The 19,442-nt window shown below is 39.2% G+C and overlaps 1 protein-coding gene across 1 annotated transcript; it reads right to left on the bottom strand.

Moving 5' to 3' along the window:
• Positions 1 to 1,608: 1,608 nt before the first annotated feature.
• On the bottom strand, positions 1,609 to 2,564 carry LOC115970112. Its single transcript, XM_031089784.1, has 2 exons — positions 2,175 to 2,564; positions 1,609 to 2,076 (listed from the first exon to the last, which is right to left on the bottom strand). Exons 1-2 carry the CDS (start codon positions 2,562 to 2,564, stop codon positions 1,609 to 1,611), a joined length of 858 nt encoding a protein of 285 aa, XP_030945644.1.
• Positions 2,565 to 19,442: the final 16,878 nt, after the last annotated feature.

The raw sequence follows: 19,442 nt of genomic DNA, 5'->3' as shown, positions 1-19,442 counted from the left end.
CCTGTATCTTATGTCAAACGAACCTAACCGAGTTCCCCACTTAGCTATTCGGCCAGTGAAATCTAATCTTTTCAACAATGACTGCAGGGGATACTCGGTGAGGACGAACACAGTATGAGCCTGAAAGTAATGCGGCAGCTTTCTCGTCGTGTGCACCAGAGCCAACACTAACTTTTCCAAGGGCACATATCTCGTCTCAGCATTTACCAAGGTTTTTCTTACGTAATACACCGGCTGCTACACTCCTCGGTCCCTCAGCAATACAGCACTCACGACGTGGTCGAACACTGAGAGGTACATGAACAAATCTTCTCCGGACTCTGGGGCCGTTAACATGGGCGCTTGCGTCAGATACTCTTTCAGGTCTCGAAAGGCCTTGTCACATTCCTCATCCCACTGAAACCCCTTCCATTTCTTCAGAAGTTGATAAAATGGTCTGCAGAAATCAGCAAATTTGGAGATGAATCAATTTAGTGCGGCTAACATCCCGGTTAATACTTGTAATTCCTTGGGATTGCTTGGCGGTCTGAGGCGATTCACAGCCTCTATCTGGTCGGGATTTGCCTCTATCCCCTGAGTAAAGATCAGATACCCCAAGAACTTACCAGCCCCCACACCGAAAGTACACTTTTCGGCGTTCAGGCGTAACTTATGCTGCCGAAGTACCTCAAATACTCCCCGGAGATCTTCTGTATGTCATGGTTCCTGTTTACTCTTTACCACCATATTGTCAATGTACACTTCTATCGTGCACCCAATTTTCTCTTAAAACATTCTCGTCATCATCCGCTGGTAAGTGGCTCCGACATTCTTCAACCCAAATGGCATGACCTCATAGTGATAGTTTGCATCCGGGGAAATGAATGTTGTCTTTTCTCGGTCCTCGGGTGCCAGGGCAATCTGGTGATACCCTTGAAAAGCGTCCACGAAACTCATCCTCTGGTGCCCATATGTAGCATCTACCAATTGATCAATCTTGGGCATTGGGAACGGATCTTTAGGACATGCCCGATTTAAGTTCGTGAAATCCACACAAACCCTCCATTTACCATTCTTTTTCTTTACTACTACTGTATTTGCTAACCATTCCGGGAAGAATACTTCTCTTATCACTCCTACTTCCTTCAGCCTTTGGACTTCCAAGTTTACCGTGTCAACATGCTCCTTCGATGCTCTTCTCAGCCTTTGCTTTTTCGGGGGGGAATGATTGGTCCACGTTGAGCTTATGGACAATGAACTCAGGATCTACGCCGAGCACTTTGTACGGACTCCAAGCAAAGACATCCACATTCTACAAAAGGAATAACAACATTTCTACCTTCTCTCGATCATTCATGCTCGTGCCTATTTGGAAGTACCTGTCAGTATCTGAAAAAATTCTAACCTTCAATACCTCCTCGGCACCATCTGCCCTTGTTTCTCCTCGGGGCTTCTGTAATTGCTATAAAGTTGCTCTTTCAGTGGTTTCTGTTTGCCCAACCTGTTCACCCTTCCACCTGACTGCGGTGACCAGACACTGCCTAGCCACTCGCTGGTTTCCCCGTACCACGGCAACTCCATACTCGGTGGGAAATTTGACTTTCACGTGCAGGGTGGATGGAACAGCCTTCATTGCGCGAATCCATGGACTTCCCAAACTACTATGAAGGTCATCATTACTTCCTTACCTTCCATATCCACCGAGAGAGAAATTTGACCTTCTGGAATCACGACTCTTCCGTCAAACGAGACCAGTAGCGTATCATATTTCACCAAGTCTTGATTCTTTAATCCGAGCCCCTCGAACAAATCTGGGTACATTACATCAGCTCCGCTTCCCTGGTCTATCATCACTCTTTTCACCAAGAAGTCACTTATCCATGCTGTTACTACCAACGCATCATCATGAGGTTGGATCGTCCCCTCCAAATCTTCCTCGTCAAAAGAGATTGTCTGCCGACCAACTTTCATCCTTTTCTCGGGTGATTCTCCCTCCGCGTAGGCCACCGTCAATACTCTCCTAACAGTGGCTGCACTTCTCGGGGCGGCGTGGATGACCTCGATCACTCCCAATGGTGGTGGGAGGGGATTTCTTTTCTACTGAGCACCCTGGCCGGCATTTCGGTTACCAAAATCCACTATGAATTCTTTCAAATACCCTGCCTTTACTAGTTGCCCCAGGTGATTTTTAATACCTTGCACTGCTCGGTGGTGTGCCCTTTATCTCTGTGGTATGTGCAGTACAAGTTTTGATTCCTCCGAGATAGGTCGCCCCCCATCTTGTTCGGCCACCTGAAGAACGACTCGTTCTTAATCCGATCTAGAATTTTATGCACCGGTTCTTTGAACGCCACATTCACTCCTTCAATTTGTGCTTCCGATTCCTGCATCCTGAAATCCTTTTTTGGTCTTGTCGGAATAATGCCCGATCGAGATCTACCGAGTAAAGGGGCTTTCCCCTTACTCTGCAGCCGATCATCTTTAAGACGCTTATACTCCTCAATACACCTCATAAGTTGCCTCATATCCTCGGGAGGTCTCTTCGTCAGCGACTCCCGTAGTTCGGAATCTTCGAGAAGCCCCATCCTGAAGGTGCTTGCCGCAATCTTCTCATTTCCCCTACCGATCTCATTGTAAAGTTCCCAATATCAACTGACATAACTCCAAAGGGTTTCGCCGACCCTCATTTTTATGGAAAGTAGCGCGTCCACAGGTTGCGGCACTCGGCTGCACGTCACGAATCGAGCACCGAACTCCTGGATCAGCTCGGCGAAGCTGCGAATGGAACCTTTTCGTAATCCACTGAACCATCTCAAGGCCGTGGAACCGAGACTAGAGGGGAATACCTTACACATCAGCGCATCATTGTGTGCATGCAAGGACATCATGTGGATATAATGACTGACATGCTCCACATGGTCCGTTTTCCCATCGTAGGAATTAAAGGGCGGCCGTGTAGACCAACTCGGCATAGGGGCCTGTTCAATTTCATTTGAGAATGGTGACCGAGCAGCTCTTCGTAAGGCCTGGCTCATGGCGTCCATGGCAGCATTGTGGGTTCGCCGTTCCTCTAGTGAATCCGAGCCTCGGTCGTCATATCCACATGGACGTGAACGGTTCCGGTGCTGACACGTCTCTCGAGAGTGTGACCGGTCCCAGAATCGTTGGGGACCGAACTGGCTAGAGCCCTCTTCGCCTCGATTTCCCATGCTATCATCCCTCCTTTCTCGGTTGTTTCGGTTCCTTCCCTGACGCCGACCCCTTGCTTCCAACTCTAGATCCATCACCAGTCTGCACAACCGCTCCAGTTCTCAATTTCTACCATCACGCTGCCCGTGTCTCGAGGCACCCGATATCGTTCGGTAAATCTGGTCTGATCCTTCTCCCAGGCCAGATTCTTCTTCTCCTCGCACACGCTCCCTATCCTCACACATTTTCTACCTTCTTTCCCGCCATGTGGAACCCCGAGAAGATCCTATCGATCCGCTCTCGGCTTGGCCTCCCGAACGCCCTTCGGACATTTCCCGTGTTTGAGTCTTAGTCGAACCACAGCTTTGTAGGATGGCCCCACGGTGGGCGCCAATTGTGCGCGCCAATTATGAAATTATTGGGTCTGACTTCACTTAGGCTCACAACTAATTTATGAGGTGGGTTTTAGGATTTCCTACTTTGGGTCGTTCTCGGCACAGAAACTCAAAGTGATATTCCTTTACTCTCTTACTCTCTCTCCCTCTCTCTTTCTGGTTTTTTCACCTTTTTTCTGAACCCCACTTTCTTCCCCAACTTATACTATTTATAGCCCTAAGTTAGTGGGGAGGTCATGATTACTGCCATTGTTAGTGCAATCAAAGGTCCAATATTATCTGTTGTAAGTGGGTGTTTAGGTGAGAGTGGAATGCTGAGATTATGGCTTTGGAACTTGATTCCAACTCAAGTTAATATGCCCGGTAGTGATGTTTCCTGGGAACTGCCGAGCACCCTATGGTACGTCTGGACAAAAGACTTTCTTAGTTGTTCAGGAAATTTATGCTGAACATCGGTTAGGGGACGAGATTAAAACTCGTAATTTATGAAGGTAGTTTAAAGCAGAGATTTGAAAAATAGGGCCGTGCTATTGGGGCCTGAACCCAGGGCCCAATTGGGTCTAAGTACCTCGGTGCCATACAAGTACATATATTCAAGAACTATCCTCCTTGGACATTGTCGAGGAAGAATTTCTTTGCATGACACTTGTTTCTTCATTGTTTTTTCCTTGCTTTCTTACTATCTTAGTCCATTGTGAGCATTGTCCACTTCATTGAAGTCTAGTTTTTAGCCCACTCTCTACAAATTCGTTGTATTGGACTCTTTGGGGTTTAATCCATTTACCTTTTAGGTTTAGGATTCAAATTGTGCCCTTACAATTGGGGCTGACTGTGAGAATTCTTGTGCTTTAGTGAGATCAACGTTCAATTATGGTAGGTTTAGGGCCTAACTGGGGGGAGTCTGTTGGTTCCCAACGTCAAGACCAGTTCCTCAATCTTGAGCGAATAAGGGGTCGAGAAGTTAGCATGCATACCACACATACTAGCAGGAGCCAATCTTGAAGTGGGAGTCACGTCTCTCATGAAGAGAATACTAGAAGCGTGCAACTAGAGATTGACCATTTGTGAAGGAGGTTACGCCACAAGTGACATAGGAGAACTCCTTTAAGTTGTGGCCCTTATTCTGATGATGAAAGTGATAATAGCTACCGGCCCAAGTCGAGGACTCCTCCCAATGAATCTCTCTCGTGTGATGAGGATCACCATTATAGGCGGAGAAAGGAGAGTCTGTCTCACAAAGGTCTGGGCAATGAAGTTATGGGCAGGGCTCTAAATCAGATTTCTAAGTCACCTTTTACACGTAGGATTGAAGGAGGAAAACTTCCTCAACGGTTTACTTAGCCAATATTCACCATGTATAATGGCAGAACAGACCCTATGGAGTATGTGAGTCACTTCAACCAGAGAATAGCCGTTTACTTAAAGAATGAAACCTTGATGTGTAAGGTGTTCCCCTCCAGTTTAGGGCCTGTGGCGATGAGGTGGTTCGATGGTTTGAGAGAGGGTTCTATTAACTCCTTTAAGGAGCTTACTAGAGCATTTAGTTCTCGCTTTGTTACTTGCAGTAGAGTTCATTGGTCCTTAAACTCCCTGTTGTCTATGACTATGCGAGAAGAGGAAACCTTGAAAACGTATTCTGATAGATACTGGGAGATATTTAATGAGATAGTTGGGAACTTTGATGATGTAGCTATAAGGACTTTTAGGGTCGGCCTACCTACCAAGCATGATTTAAAGAAGTCGTTGACCAGGAAGCCTATCAGGAGTGTGTGCGTCAGCTCATGGATTGTATTGACAAGTATAAACGGGTCGAGGAGGATCAACAGTAGGGAAAGGGGAAAGCTAAGGTGGTCCCTTGGTGGCTGTTTAATACTCCTTATTATTTGTTTAAGTATCAAACAGAACCTTGGTCATGCCTGGCTCTTCGTACCACATACTTTAGATAAATTGAGACTCCTTATTATTTGTTTTAGTATCAAATAGAACATTGGTCATGTCTAGATCCTCGGACCACATACCTTGGATAAATTGATACTTCTTATTCTTTGTTTAAGTATCAAACAAAATCTTGGTCATGCTTGGATCCTCGGACCACATACCTTGGGTAAATTGATACTCCTTATTACTTGTTTAAGTATTAAACAGAACTTTGATCATGCATGGCTCCTCGGACCACATACCTTGAGTCAATTAATACTTCTCACTACTTGTTTCAATATTAAACAGAACATTGGTCATGCCTGATTCCACGGACCACATACCTTGGGTAAATTAATACTTCCTAAACAAGTATTCAAGGGCTAAATAGAACCTCGGCTATGTCTGGTTCCTCGGAACACCTACCTTGGGTAAATTAGCACTGCTAAACATCTAACTAAGTGTTAAACAGAACCTCAGCTATGTCCAATTCCTCGGACTCCCTGCCTTAGGTAAATTAACATTTCTTTGATTATGAGAATACTAAACAAAACCTCGGCCATGTTAGGTTCCTTGAAACACATGCCTTGGATAAGCTAGTAACTAGCCTAGCTATGGTGGATAACCAAAATCCTCATTGTGGTAACTTAATTGAAAGGACATACATGAGCATCACTTAAAGCATTTGCAAGTATATCCATGATCAGTTCATGAGCTAATTGTCGTCTACTACTCCTTAAATTTACTATTAAGTGGGAGGTTATATGGAGCCCTAAAGGGATAGATGCTCCACCATTCTCTAAAATCAAAAGAGAGTCTAGTGATATGCAGGATCCTTTGACTTAGTTATGCTTAAGGTATGTTTTTGAAGTTAATGGTATTCTTTGTTAAGGCTGTAAACTTGGAAGGTTTAACCTGTTCTACTGTTAATTATGTGGGATGTAGCAACTAAACTATCACTTATGCAGATAATTAAATAAAATTATGTCTCATTTTTATATCGATTAAATGTGAGATAAAGCAGAAGCTATATTAGGATTTGCAAAAATACCACAATCATAAAAGAGAAGCTCATAAATGCCATTAAGTTAAGCCTTAGAAAGGGCAAATGAATTACAAGCTTTGAAAACAAAAACAACATTTACATTAAAAACAAAAAGGCTACGTGTCCTAGTCTAGGCCTTAATTAATCTTCAATGGAGAGTTGGCCTTTCCTGTGGCCTTAGTAGAGTTGGCAATTTCAGCTGGGACAAAGGCTAGACCTTTACCCTTGAGGTCCTCCTTGACAGGCATAGGAATGGTAGCCAGGACAATCTCCATGTTGTGGGAAGCCTCTTTCTCCTTAAGGGGGTCTTTGGGTGCAGCTGAAGACTTGGTGGTATCAAGAGCCATTCCCTTTGTTGTGTTTTTTTCCTTCTCAGCAACCCCAAGCTACTCTGCCTCTTTTGGAAAACTGTCAGAAGGGGGAAGTGCCTTAGTAGGGCTGTCCTCACCAATATTTTCCTCCTTGGAGGCAGTGTCAGCCTTAGAGCCCAAGGAGCTTGATGCTCGGATGGTAAGAGGATAGTATACACTCTCTGCTCTTCTAAGGGCAGAGGAGGCCTCAACCCCAGCTTAGTTGAGGGCCTTATTCCGCACTTGGAGGCAGTAGATCCTACACACCTCCAAGACCTCAACCCTGAAGGCCTCTTCAATCTCTACCACCCCCACCTTGTAGCCATCCTGTTCAGCTTTATCTACGACCTTTTCTGCCTCCTTCAGGTTCTTCTTCAAGGCCTTTGTATGCTCTTTAGCTGAGCCAGCTTATTCTCAGCCTGGCGAATTTGCTTGCGTTGAGTCTCTACTTACTTCTCTACTCCATGCAAGGCAGCCTCAGCGCTTTTCCTTTACCTATCAGCCTCGGTTAGTTGGGTGTTTAGCTCTTGGACCTTCTTATTTGCCACCTTAAAGGATTCCACCACAGCAATTTGTCTGGCTTCTTCATCTTTCATCTACCTATGGGAGCTGTTCACCAACTCCTTGGCTCTATGTGCAGTTTGGACGGCCTTTCAAGGAAAAAAGTACAACGGTTAAAATAATAATAATAATAAAATCTTTTTTACAAACTTACTAAAGCAAGATCCCTCTTTAAGCTGAGGAACAACTCGTGTTTCCTCATTGACCTCAGGTCAACCATATCCCTTGGCAGCAATAGAGCCTGCTCCACAGTGTTGGCCACGTATCCAGCCTTCCCCTACTGAAAGTCCCTAATAGAAGCATCAGCAGGCAGGGGAGCTCCATCCAGCACTATGGAAGGAGTTCAGGCAGGAACTTTAGCTTGGGAGTCACCCCTCTTGTCCGCAATGGCCCCTTCACTAGAGGACCTTATTTGCATTACCCTAGCTTGTTTGGCCCCCTTTTAGGGCTCAACCTCCTTGGAAAGCTGGCTTCTTCCACCTTCCACCACCTCCTTACCCCTCTAATCTCTCTTCCTCTTGTTATTGGCAGGATCAGGTCAAGAGGGCCTGGGTAGATGGAGGAGTGGGAGGTTTGGTTTGGATTGCCTTCTCTAGTGCATTGCCTTCTACTTGAGACTCTAGCAAGTCCCGAAGACTTGATCTTGTCTTGCGCTGCAGCACCATGGCGGTTGGGATGGTGGGATCTTCCTGGATATAGCTTGCTAAGGCTGGAGGAATATGGCTAAGGTCACCAACTGAGTCTTCTGGAGACTGGGGCTGGTTAAAGACCTCAAAGTCATCCTCAGAGTTGGAGACGTCAACCACTTCTTCTTCTTCTTCTTCTTTGATTGTTGGTTGGGAGGGAGTTGCTTCCTCGGTTGAGAAATGGAAGGGCAGCTCTATCTGATGCACACCTTCTAGGACGGGGCTTGGATTAAGGAAGTCCAGAACGACGACGTTTATAAGGTGTAAGCGTTAGTCCCTGGCCATAATCACACACTTCGGAGACTGAAAGCTAGATGATAGCGGATTGTAACCAAGGATAAGATGAGCTGCTCTTAGTTGCCCGTCCTTATAGACAAAGACCTTGGCCTTGAGCACTTTGTTCACATCTAGCTGGTTGACAAGGTTTAGGTTCGGGGCAATAGAGTACTTATTTGCAAAACCATCAAAAAAACAAAGAGACATTGTTAAAAAAAAAAAAAAAAAAGCAATTTAAGTCAGAGAGAAATTAAATTACAAGTACAAATAGGAAAAAATGGCTGCAGAAGATGTTAGTAAGAAAAGGGAATGATATTAGAATAATAAACCTAGACCTACGAACCCCACCTGGTATCCCATCTCTTGTCGGGCAGTGAAGGCCATCATGCCACTCACCTGAGACAATTAAGTAGTCTTTATTCATGCCTTTGTTGGACTTAGGGAGGCATGAAATGAGCCTGACCTTAGGAACCCTAATTTTTAGGTAGTATTCCTGCCCTTTTAAGTGGTTACGGTTGTAAATCCAATTGACATTGTGGTGGGTGAGGTTCAAGCCCATCTTCTTGTTGAGAGCATCTATGCAACCTAAAATTCTAAACATGTTGGAGGCATACTAGGTGGGGGAAAGCATATGAGCTATTAAGTAATCCCTAGTGACTCTACCCATGGGGATTCTCATTCCTCCCTCTATAAAGGCAATTATAGGGATTACTACTCTCCCTCCTGCCTCGTGGTATGCCACTCCCCCTGTTTGTAGTACCTGATAGAAACCCCTTGAAGGATACGGTATTAAGCTTTTAAGCTCTCTATACCCTCTGGGGAGTCTACTAAGTAAGCGAATCTACTCATATAAAAAATAAAAATAAAAAAATAAAGTAAAATTATGAAGGTACTAAGAAGTTGAGATGAAATTAGACGGGCCAAAAAAGAAAGGACCTTAAATAAAAAGAAAGACAGAAGAGACCGAAGCGAAGAAAGAAGGAAGAAAGTTCTAGAGACAACTTATAGGAGAGAAAAAAGGCTCCTCAAACTAGCTCTTAAGTTTTGAGAGTGTAAAAAGTAAGGTAGTTGAAGCTTCTAAGCAATATATAAACGAAAGAGAAAAGCAAGCGGGAAAACTCCCACTCAAGTTCCCATAAAATCCTTAACCGTTGGATCTCCATTGTACCGTAGAACGTGGGAACATAGAGCCTCAGAAATTAATTGCAAGCATGTCCCGAATGCCGAAACGTCAGGAGCGTGCTTCTAGGTAGTTGGAAAGACACCTACATAAACAGAAGTGATGTAAGGGAAGAACAGGAGTATTATTATAATATTGAAATTTCCTTTTTTCCAAGGAGCAAAGGAAGGAAATTTCGAGGGGCTATTGTAGGGATATAAGGCCTAGGAATGTAAATTGGGTCGTGGGCTTCATCCGAGGACGTTGAGTAGTCCGAGGACAAGTAGGTTTTAGTGAAGGAGTACGAATTAGTGAGCTACGAAAGGACTATGACTAGAAAGGTTTGGGAAGGTATTCTGAGGAGGAATGCCTCCTCGGACCAAGTGTAGCAAAGGTCAAAAGGCCCGATCTACCATCCAAAGCAGCACTCCAGACGATTCTATTGAGAAGGATAAATATTAGGAGGGAATAGGATAAAGGGAAGTTAAGAAATATCTAAGAGAAAACTGCTACCACTGCATTGAATACTCTGCAGCTAACTCTCTGACCTCATTAATGTGGAGGTGATACCTGAACAGTGATTTTCAGCCTTACAGCTACTCCCAGAGACTTCAAGAATGTGCTAATGGGACTAGTATCTAAGCCAGCAATCTAATCTACACGTGGAGGGCTGAGATGAAGTAAGGAAGGGAAATATAAAGAAAGAAAATCCCATTGTAAAAGGATCATCTGAGGATTTGTAAAGAAAAAACACTATAGCACTAAGAACCGTAATTGTAATCAAGTCTAAGAGAAGTGCATATATTCAAGAACTATCCTCCTCGGACATTGCTCAGGAAGAATTTCTTTGCACAACACTTGTTTCTTCATTGTTTTTTCCTTGCTTTCTTACCATCTTAGTCCATTATGAGCGTTGTCCACTTCATTGAAGTCTAGTTTTTAGCCCACTCTCTACAAATTCATTATATTGGGTTTTTTGGGCCTTAATCCATTTACCTTTTGGGCTTAGGATTCAAATTGTGCCCTTAAAATTATATTTTGTTAACTTTTATAAAGGAATGTATGAATATTTTTTTCCGTAGAAAATGTAAATTGTCTATGCTTTTGTATTTTATTTTAGAAAAAATATATATTATTTTACTTCTTAACTTAATTTTTGTTATTGTGTTGTAGTAAATTTTCATTTCATGTATGCATTTTTTAAATAAGACTTACTGTCCCTATGTTGTTGGCATAATATACTTTTTTTTATTGAAATTTATGTTTTAACTCATAATAAGCTTTGGTAAGAAAATCTAGGTTTTAAATAAATAGGAAATAATTTCAAATGGGACCTAACTAGAATGAGTTAATTAGAAGTAGTTTTAGATTAAGTAATTATAGATGGACTTAAAATAATTTTAAATAGGTTGGAACTTGGAAGTACTAAACATTCAAAATTTTACAAAGATAAAATGACAGTTAGCATAAATTAAAGCACATTTAAAATATAAGGACACTTAGCATTAAATTACTTGTTTGCTATATAAAATTGTACGACGTACTGCCTCTATATTGTCAGGCATATGAGTGTTGTACAAGTAATATGAATAAAGTACAAGTACAATAGGGTTAAGGCCAGCTAGGCTTGTACGCTAACAAGTTTTGACTTATTGGAGGTTACCTATTAATTACATAGTGATTTAGAATTAGATCTTATGCTTTCCTCAAAACATTTAGGAGTGCATATTTTGTATTTCATGCTAACTTGACTTGAAATAAACAATGAGATTCAATTAACTCAAATAGTAAAGTTTTTTACTATCAAATGAAAGATCTAAATTTGAGTTATGCCTAAAAAAATGGTGTCTTAGTCTAATAATAAAGAGAGAATACATCATGGGTTCATTTACTAATGAGCATTTCCTTTTCAAAAGGAAATTGATTCATATAATAAAGGGAAAAAATTGACTCTCACATTCCTTTCTCTTAAAATAGAAATATACTAATGAAAAATTTGAAAGAAGCCTATTTTAATGCATTAGTTAAGTTGCTATTCCACTTAATAAAAAACAAAATATAAACACCTCCACTTTGGAGCAGTAAGGTTGGCATTAACTTTCCATGGAAGAAAGGGACTCCCTGTAGTCTCTAGAATTTCACTCCTTGATTCCAGATTTTTGGAATATCAAAATGCTGTCATAGGGACGGTCCAAACCACCTTAAATGCGGGAACAATTTTTGTTACCCTTTTTCCTAACTTTAACATGTCCCTGAAAGACCCCCATCTTTGTGATGCTCTCAAAGTACAAGTCCAAATTACAGGAGCTTCTCAGGTGCAAGATACATTTGCTGCCACACTTCACTATCAGCTAGCTTATAGACTTCAGAATCATGCTTTTGACATGGCGGTTCCAGACATAGCCCAATCCAATGATGTGTTGCTAATTCAAGTTGATCCGGGAATGACACCCATGTGTACTTTTGTCCCAAGGCAACTCAACAAAGACCAGATGATGTCTCTTTTCCCAGAATCATGGATTACGAAATATGAGATGCTCCATCAAGCAACTAAACCAATCCAGTCTAAAGATCCTCTCTTCATTAGAAAAGCAAATGGTGAAGTAGAAAAAAAATTCTTGATGGCACCATCAGAGAAGAAGGATGTCACAGTTTTCCCAACTCAAATTGCTATGCTCCAACCAGTATCCTATGTCGGTGAAGAAGGACTTCAAATCAAAGCATTTTGAGAAGATGGAAAGCCTTGTTACGAAGAGAAATCATCCTCCGGTCACATATGGTGGGACGTGTGTGATTGTGTTGACTGCTAGAAAGAAGAAAGCTTTGAAGAAGACTATTCCAAGAGAAAGAAAAAATCTTCCCAGCAAAAGCTCAAAGAAAGATATGAAGCAGGAGATCCAGAAGTTGACCTTTTAGGAGAGCCTTCTGGAAAGTTTGATTATTATGTCCTTTATCCTAGAACCAAGAAACAAATCTCTCCCTCTTCATCCAAAGAAGATCATAACCAAAATCAGAAACCTCCATTAATCCCATACTATCAAAAAGTCCTTCCCCAGACTTTAAAATGTCAACCTCTTCCTACTAGATCAACCCAGATATCAGAATTTTCCCCCTGTTACATGTTTGACCAAGCCTCCCCTTCCTATTCCCAGAACTTTCCTCCATTAGAAAATTTTGACCACCCTCAAACCAATACCAAACACGTCTGGAAAATAAAGAATCTTGTTGGAACTAATTCTAATGGTACTAAGAAACGGGTCTCTTCGGCAGAAGCAGCATTAAATTGGCAAGCAGAGAATGTTGTAGCACAAAACAAAGTCCTTTCAAAAATCTTGGATAACCAGCAAAGGATGGCTGAAGCAGTCAATCATACATTTTCATCTTCCAATTCTCTTATTAAAGATTTGAAGAAGAAAATCAAGGCAGTTGAACAAGAGTTGGCAATTATTGCTTCTACAGTCAAGGACTTGTCTGTCTCCTTTCCTCTTATTGGACAAAAAGAAAAAGAGAAAAAGCAGTTGCTGCTACAACTCCAATCTATGGAAGGATGACAGAAAGAAGCTACTCAGGCCCTTCCAATGCATGTCCAGATGCCCTACCAGCCTCGACAATTATTGTATAAAGACCTCGCCATGCCCTTGACCTCACCGTTTTCACCAACTTCTCAAAACCTACAACCATTAGTCATGACACATCCTAATCATAATCCCTTTAAGCCAAGTGGAATTCTCCCCAGCATTATACATCCAGTTCCAACTCAACCAAAATCACAAGTTAAACCCCAAAATGACTCTCCTTCCAAGGGAAAAGAAAAGACAGAAAATAGAGGGATGACTGAAATAGAGGGTGTAAAAAGATTATGGAAACTGGTTAATTAGGTAGATTACTAGGAACATATAAAAGAAAATATGGAAATGTGGAATAGAGCACAACACTAGATACAACAAACTGAGGGATATTATTAGATTCAACAACTTTTTTACATTAGACATAAGAAACACTGGAATACATTTTACAACAAGAGCTTTCTTTTCTTTTCCTTTACTCTCTCTTGCCTCTTCAGAATTACAAGAGTTCTATTTATAGATCTTAGAGCTTGCAGATAATGTACAATATTCATATCAGGACAAGTAGGGGCTATCCTTATGGATTTACAAGTGTCCAGAGCATAATGGCCTGGCTGGATCTTCATCTTCCTCCGGATAAGCTTGCCATGGGATAAGAACAATCATAGAGACCTTGGGTGCTAGGCTGGTGAATAGGTGTCAACTGAGGTGGGGGCATATCTGCATTGGTGATCTTATTGAAGTATCTTTCTGACAGGGAGGAGATATGGTACTGTTGGGAGTTGTTGGGAGGATTACGTCTGAAGACGTTTCTAGGACTTTTGACTGTCTTTTTTTTTTTTTTTGTTAAAGATATCTAGTCCCATCCATCTCTTCCTGAATTACATCACTTAGATAGGGTTCACCTTTGAAACTTAGTAAAAAGTAATTCAATCGTTGGTTACAATGTGTCTAAATTGTGTCAAAGTATGTGAAAAAAGTAGGGACGGCCCTACATGTTGTTGAAAAAGTAAAATTTTATGTGTAACAACTTAGAACCTAGTTTGCCTATTCCACTTAATGAAAAACACTCATATTGCCCGATACTAGAGACTTAGTGTGCAAAAGATGTTGTTCGGGGACTACTTTGACACAACTTGTACATTTGTTAATGTGTGGTTGAATTACATCACTTAGATAGGGTTCACCTTTGAAACTTAGTAAAAAGTAATTCAATCGTTGGTTACAATGTGTCTAAATTGTGTCAAAGTATGTGAAAAAAGTAGGGCGGCCCTGCATGTTGTTGAAAAAATAAAATTATGTGTAACAACTTAGAATCTAGCTTGTGTAGTTGATTAATGTTAAATGAATCTTTGGATCAAAACAAATCAAGTTCAGAACAGTTGAAGACTCAAAAATTCTAAAAAGGGACTGCCAGAAGACTACAACTTGACAAGTTGAAAACCACGTATTTCAACTAGTCAAACTGCACATCTCAACCAATCGAGATTTGTGCCAATTGGAATTTCAATTTCTTCTCTCAGCTTTTGATCTAGGCTTTTGATGGTACTTAAGTATATATGAATATGAACCCTAGAGCACATTTTTACACATACAAGAGAGCGATGTTTCTACATAGTTTTAGATTTTTCCAAGCTCTCTTGAAGCATCAACTAGAGACTACGTACAAACAACAAATCCAGTTATAAAGAAAAGTTGTTGCAATCATTTAACCACGATTACTGATCAAATCTTTGAGCATAGATCTTAGAGTCACGAACTTGGGAGTTCGTGTGAAATAGTCCAGAATAGAAGAATTTTGTAGATCTCAAAGTTACGTGTTGTCATGCCAAGAAGTACTGCATGAGGTAGTAGTAGATTTAGGGTAAAGTTTATTATATAAACTTCGATTCCATTTTAATAGATATGTTGCATCAAGAATTGTTTAATTAGATTAAATCATGCCTAGATTTTTTACTATGAAACAGTTTGTTTTATTGGTTTTTTTGGGTTATCATATTGGTGTCATAAGTGATTTGTGCTTGTGTGATATGTTAATTGTAGGGACTCATTTTGGACAGCAGGCCCAAAGTATGATTGGATCCAAGCCCAATAAGCCTAATACAATGAATTTGTAGAGAGTGGGTTGGAGAACTAGGCTCTAATGAATGAGATAACAGTTGGAATGGATTTTAACTAACAATTAAATAGCAATGGACTGGAGTTGTCTAGGTAAGTTTATCCTCAGCACAATCCGAGGAGGTCTATTCTAATATATATAGATTGAGAATGGTTACAAATATGGTTCAAACTGTTACAATGCTTTCTCTTATAAATTTTCGATCTCTACTCCATGGAGGGTCTCTTATGTTATATAGTTTTTTTTTGAACGATCTTGGTCCTACACTTGTTGGTCATCTAAGCCACTACTTGAGTGCTTGTTCTATCGGACACCCCCTTAGGCCCTCTGTGAGTTGGGGTAGCCAAAGCAGCACTGTTCAAGGGTCTTCTCCACATTAATGCAGCCAGAAAGTTAGCCGTAGAGCATTTAATACGGTGGTAACAGTTTTCCCTTAGATATTTCTGAGCTCCCATTCTTCCAGTATGTTCATAATGCACGTCCCTTTCAGTAGCATTTCTTGAAAGGTCACTTTGAGTGATAGAATATACATTTGATCTGTGCTTTGTTTATCCGAGGAGACAATCCTCCTCAAACCACCTTTCCCAAAATTTCCACTTGCACGTTACTTATGGGACTCTGAACTTAACACCCTCACTACTACTTATTCGTCCTCAGACCAATCAATGTCCTCGGCCAAAGCCCAAGACCCGATATACAATTTTGGGCCCTTATCCCTACAATAATCAATTCAATTGACTAAAATTAGATTAATTTTGTGACAATCGGGGCTTAAAACTCTAACATATGAAATATTTTTTTCTAATTTAATTTACCCTTAAAAATATTTTTGCACACTCATAGTTAATTAACTCTTGCACAACCTAATCACAGATCATCCCAACCCAAAACCAAACAACTACACATATTAATCCATCCTAAAACCAAATAACATCACAAATCACTCTCTCTCTCTCTCTCTCTCTCTCTCTCTCTGTGTTTTGATCTTTGATCTCATTCTTAGGAATCTCAACTCATCTCTTTTCTCTATTTAATTATCTCGGTATCTCTAACTTTAAGAGTAAAGAGTTAGTGTTTATGAGTTGTAATTGTCTCTCTCTTTATTATATATGTATATTGTGTGTGTGTTTAATACTGATTGTGTGCCTTTTTTTTTTTTTTTTTTGTTATAATGTTATTTGTGTGAATGTGCACGTATAATATAAATATAATATAACTTTATATAATTTAATAATTAGAAAATATATGGAGTTTGTTACATGCGTGTGTATTTTTATCATGATATAATAACTTTTTGTTATAAGTTAGTGATTCAGGGAAAAAAATAATAAAATTAGTAATTGTTCAAGCACTCGAATTGTTAAATAGACACTTAATGTATTATTTATGTATAAATGAGTATAGTTTTGTTGGTCAATCATTAATACAGTGTTAGTGGTTTGAGTTTTGTTATTTAGTTTAAAATATTTTTATAAAACCAATAACAAATAGATAATGAAACTGCATACAAATAAAAATATTATACAAACTTAACAAAATAAAATGATCACATCTACCCACATTGATAATAAATAATAACAACTAATATAAACTATCATGTAACAATTTCAAAACATGAAAACTCATAAAAGAAAATTGTAAAATTTCATGATTTTGTGTGTGTGTGTGTGTATAGACAAAATTTAGGCACAGTACTTCAGGTGTTATTCCTTAGGTTCCCTCTTAAGATTCTGTCATATGGCTACTTAACTAAAAAATACACTTTCATCCCATGAGAAAAAATTTACATGACTGAATCTTAAAAGGAAAATTTAAAGAACAGTACTTAAGTACTATACCTAAATCTTGCCTTATATATATATATATATATATATATTCTTGGATAACTGGATATATTTAAATTCTTTTTAATTAAAAAGATTTCTGGAACTGCCAGTATAGACAAGTATGTGGTCTGGACTTTTTGCTAACGTATAGAAGATAGAACTGATATATACCTGCGCATGTGCGATTCTTCTCAGAAAGAGAACTGATACTGGCTACTAATGGCAGATTGCGTGTGAAAGTCTTTGTAGCTGGGCCATATCATCATAAAGGCCGCTTAATTAATTGGGTATTTACCCAGTTAAGAGGCAAACATGATTTTTATCGATCAAAGTGGTATGCTTTTTTATTTTTTTTGTTAAGAAAAAGTCTAAAACACTCTATGTTGGAATGAACTCCCACCAAACTATATGCTCTGATATTTGCATTTAATTTTACAATATGTTGATGCTGTGTGTCTGTGGCTGACAAACTTGCTTGATGCAACCAACGTGTGCCCCGTGAACAAAAGGATCAAAATTATTATTGTACGGACATACTTACACCAAAGTATATATAAAATGAAATTTTAAAGATTGATTTCTCTAATTAATGAAGCAGGCAAAGCTGCTTAGTTTCGAGACTCTTGACAGAAAATAAGGAATTCTTTCCTCTTATCAACATATCATTGTTCTGATGAATTTAACATATGAGGCATATCTCCGCATCATTCTACAGTTTTTATTTTTATTTTTTTAATGAGACGTGTTTTTCTGAAATGGAATGCCGAAAGCTACAAAGCTAGTATTTTTTTTTTTTTTTTTAATGAACTAAAAAGGGCGTTACGCATGTGATTATTTACTCGACCAGGGACATAGTTAGCTTTGGACTAGGTGGGGCAATGGCCCCTTAAAAAAAATTAAATATATGTATGTATGTATATATGTGTACTAATTTTAGCAATTTTATTCTATAAAATTACATTTTTCTCTTAAATAATATCACTAATTCTTTTAAGAGTAATGTTATACTCACAAACCTTTTTACAACATTTTTACAAACTATTTTGGTAGCAAATTTGTATTGGTTCGCACGTGGACCTACCACTCACATCATTTTTTACTTACTAGTAATCACTTATTACATCAATAATTTATTAAAAAAAAATTATTGCACTAGTATTTTTCTTATTTTAGTGACTATAAAAAAATTTATAGATCTAAAATTTAAAACAAAGTATACAAACCCCCAAAAAAAGCTAAATAACAAAAATTACCAATAATAAAACTATAAAAAAAAATAAAATAAAAACTCAATTAACCAAATTTAAAATAAACAACACTGTCATTTAAAAAATTCTAAACAAAAATAATTTTGTTCTTATGAATACAAAAAAAAAAAAAAAATCTCAGTATCTAAATAGTAGTAAAGTCAAAGGTTGAAACCGCTGCACACAACCAAAAATAAAATTGCTCCCTTAACTCAAAGTTCTAACTCCATCCCTATACTCGACCCATTTAAACTCGTTATTGATGGCGTTGGATACCCTTAAATACGTAAGGAGTATCCACATCGTGATATAACATTTTTGCAAAACGTAACACTCAAATTTGACAACTCTTAAACTCACACATGTGCCACGTCCAGGGGCTGCTAAACTAGTATTATTCTTCACACATTTTCTTCATTTGTACGTATGTGGTACAAGTTTACCATTAATAGAATAGTGACGGATTGTGATGGCTTGATGGATCAAGCCCTGCACATTAGCCTAGTCTATAAAACACAAGAAGCCCCACCCACGTGAACTATTTTATTATAATTAATGGAAAAAAATCAGGATGAGTTTGACGTAGTGAGAATCCTCAGATCTTGATTTTGGTGCTTCTAGTGCAATTAATGGACTATAGGATATCTTAGCTCTTAGGTTTACGTAATTATTAGAAACAAAGAAGTTTGGGGCAAGCAGTTTGCGGGTGTAACAGGGAAGCCATTTTCGTAACATTTTTTTTTTTTTTTTAAATGTACATTAGACGTAGCAAACACCCAAAAAACTCACTAATATATAATAATTGATTCAATTAAAGTAGCTCTGAAATGTTCCAATTAAATAGGGAAAAAAAGAAGATAGAAATTGGATAAACAAAAATTTCACCACTTACTATCACCCTAACAATCCACGATCAAAGATTACTGAACTCAACCTTTGTTTTAACTTCCATTTTGATACACTATTTTGAGGATCCACAGATCCTTTGCAATTTTCCATCTTACATCTACTAAATTTTTGAAGGAGTTTTAATACTTTTGCTCTGTAGTATGAGTTTAAATATTATTTAGGATGTAGTAGAGTAACGTTGAAAATATTATTTAGAATGCATGAAATGAAATTTTCGA

The sequence above is a fragment of the Quercus lobata genome, chromosome 12 (genome assembly GCF_001633185.2).
Source record: "Quercus lobata isolate SW786 chromosome 12, ValleyOak3.0 Primary Assembly, whole genome shotgun sequence".
NCBI classification, from domain to species: domain Eukaryota; kingdom Viridiplantae; phylum Streptophyta; class Magnoliopsida; order Fagales; family Fagaceae; genus Quercus; species Quercus lobata.
This window is presented reverse-complemented; position numbering and strand designations above follow the sequence as displayed.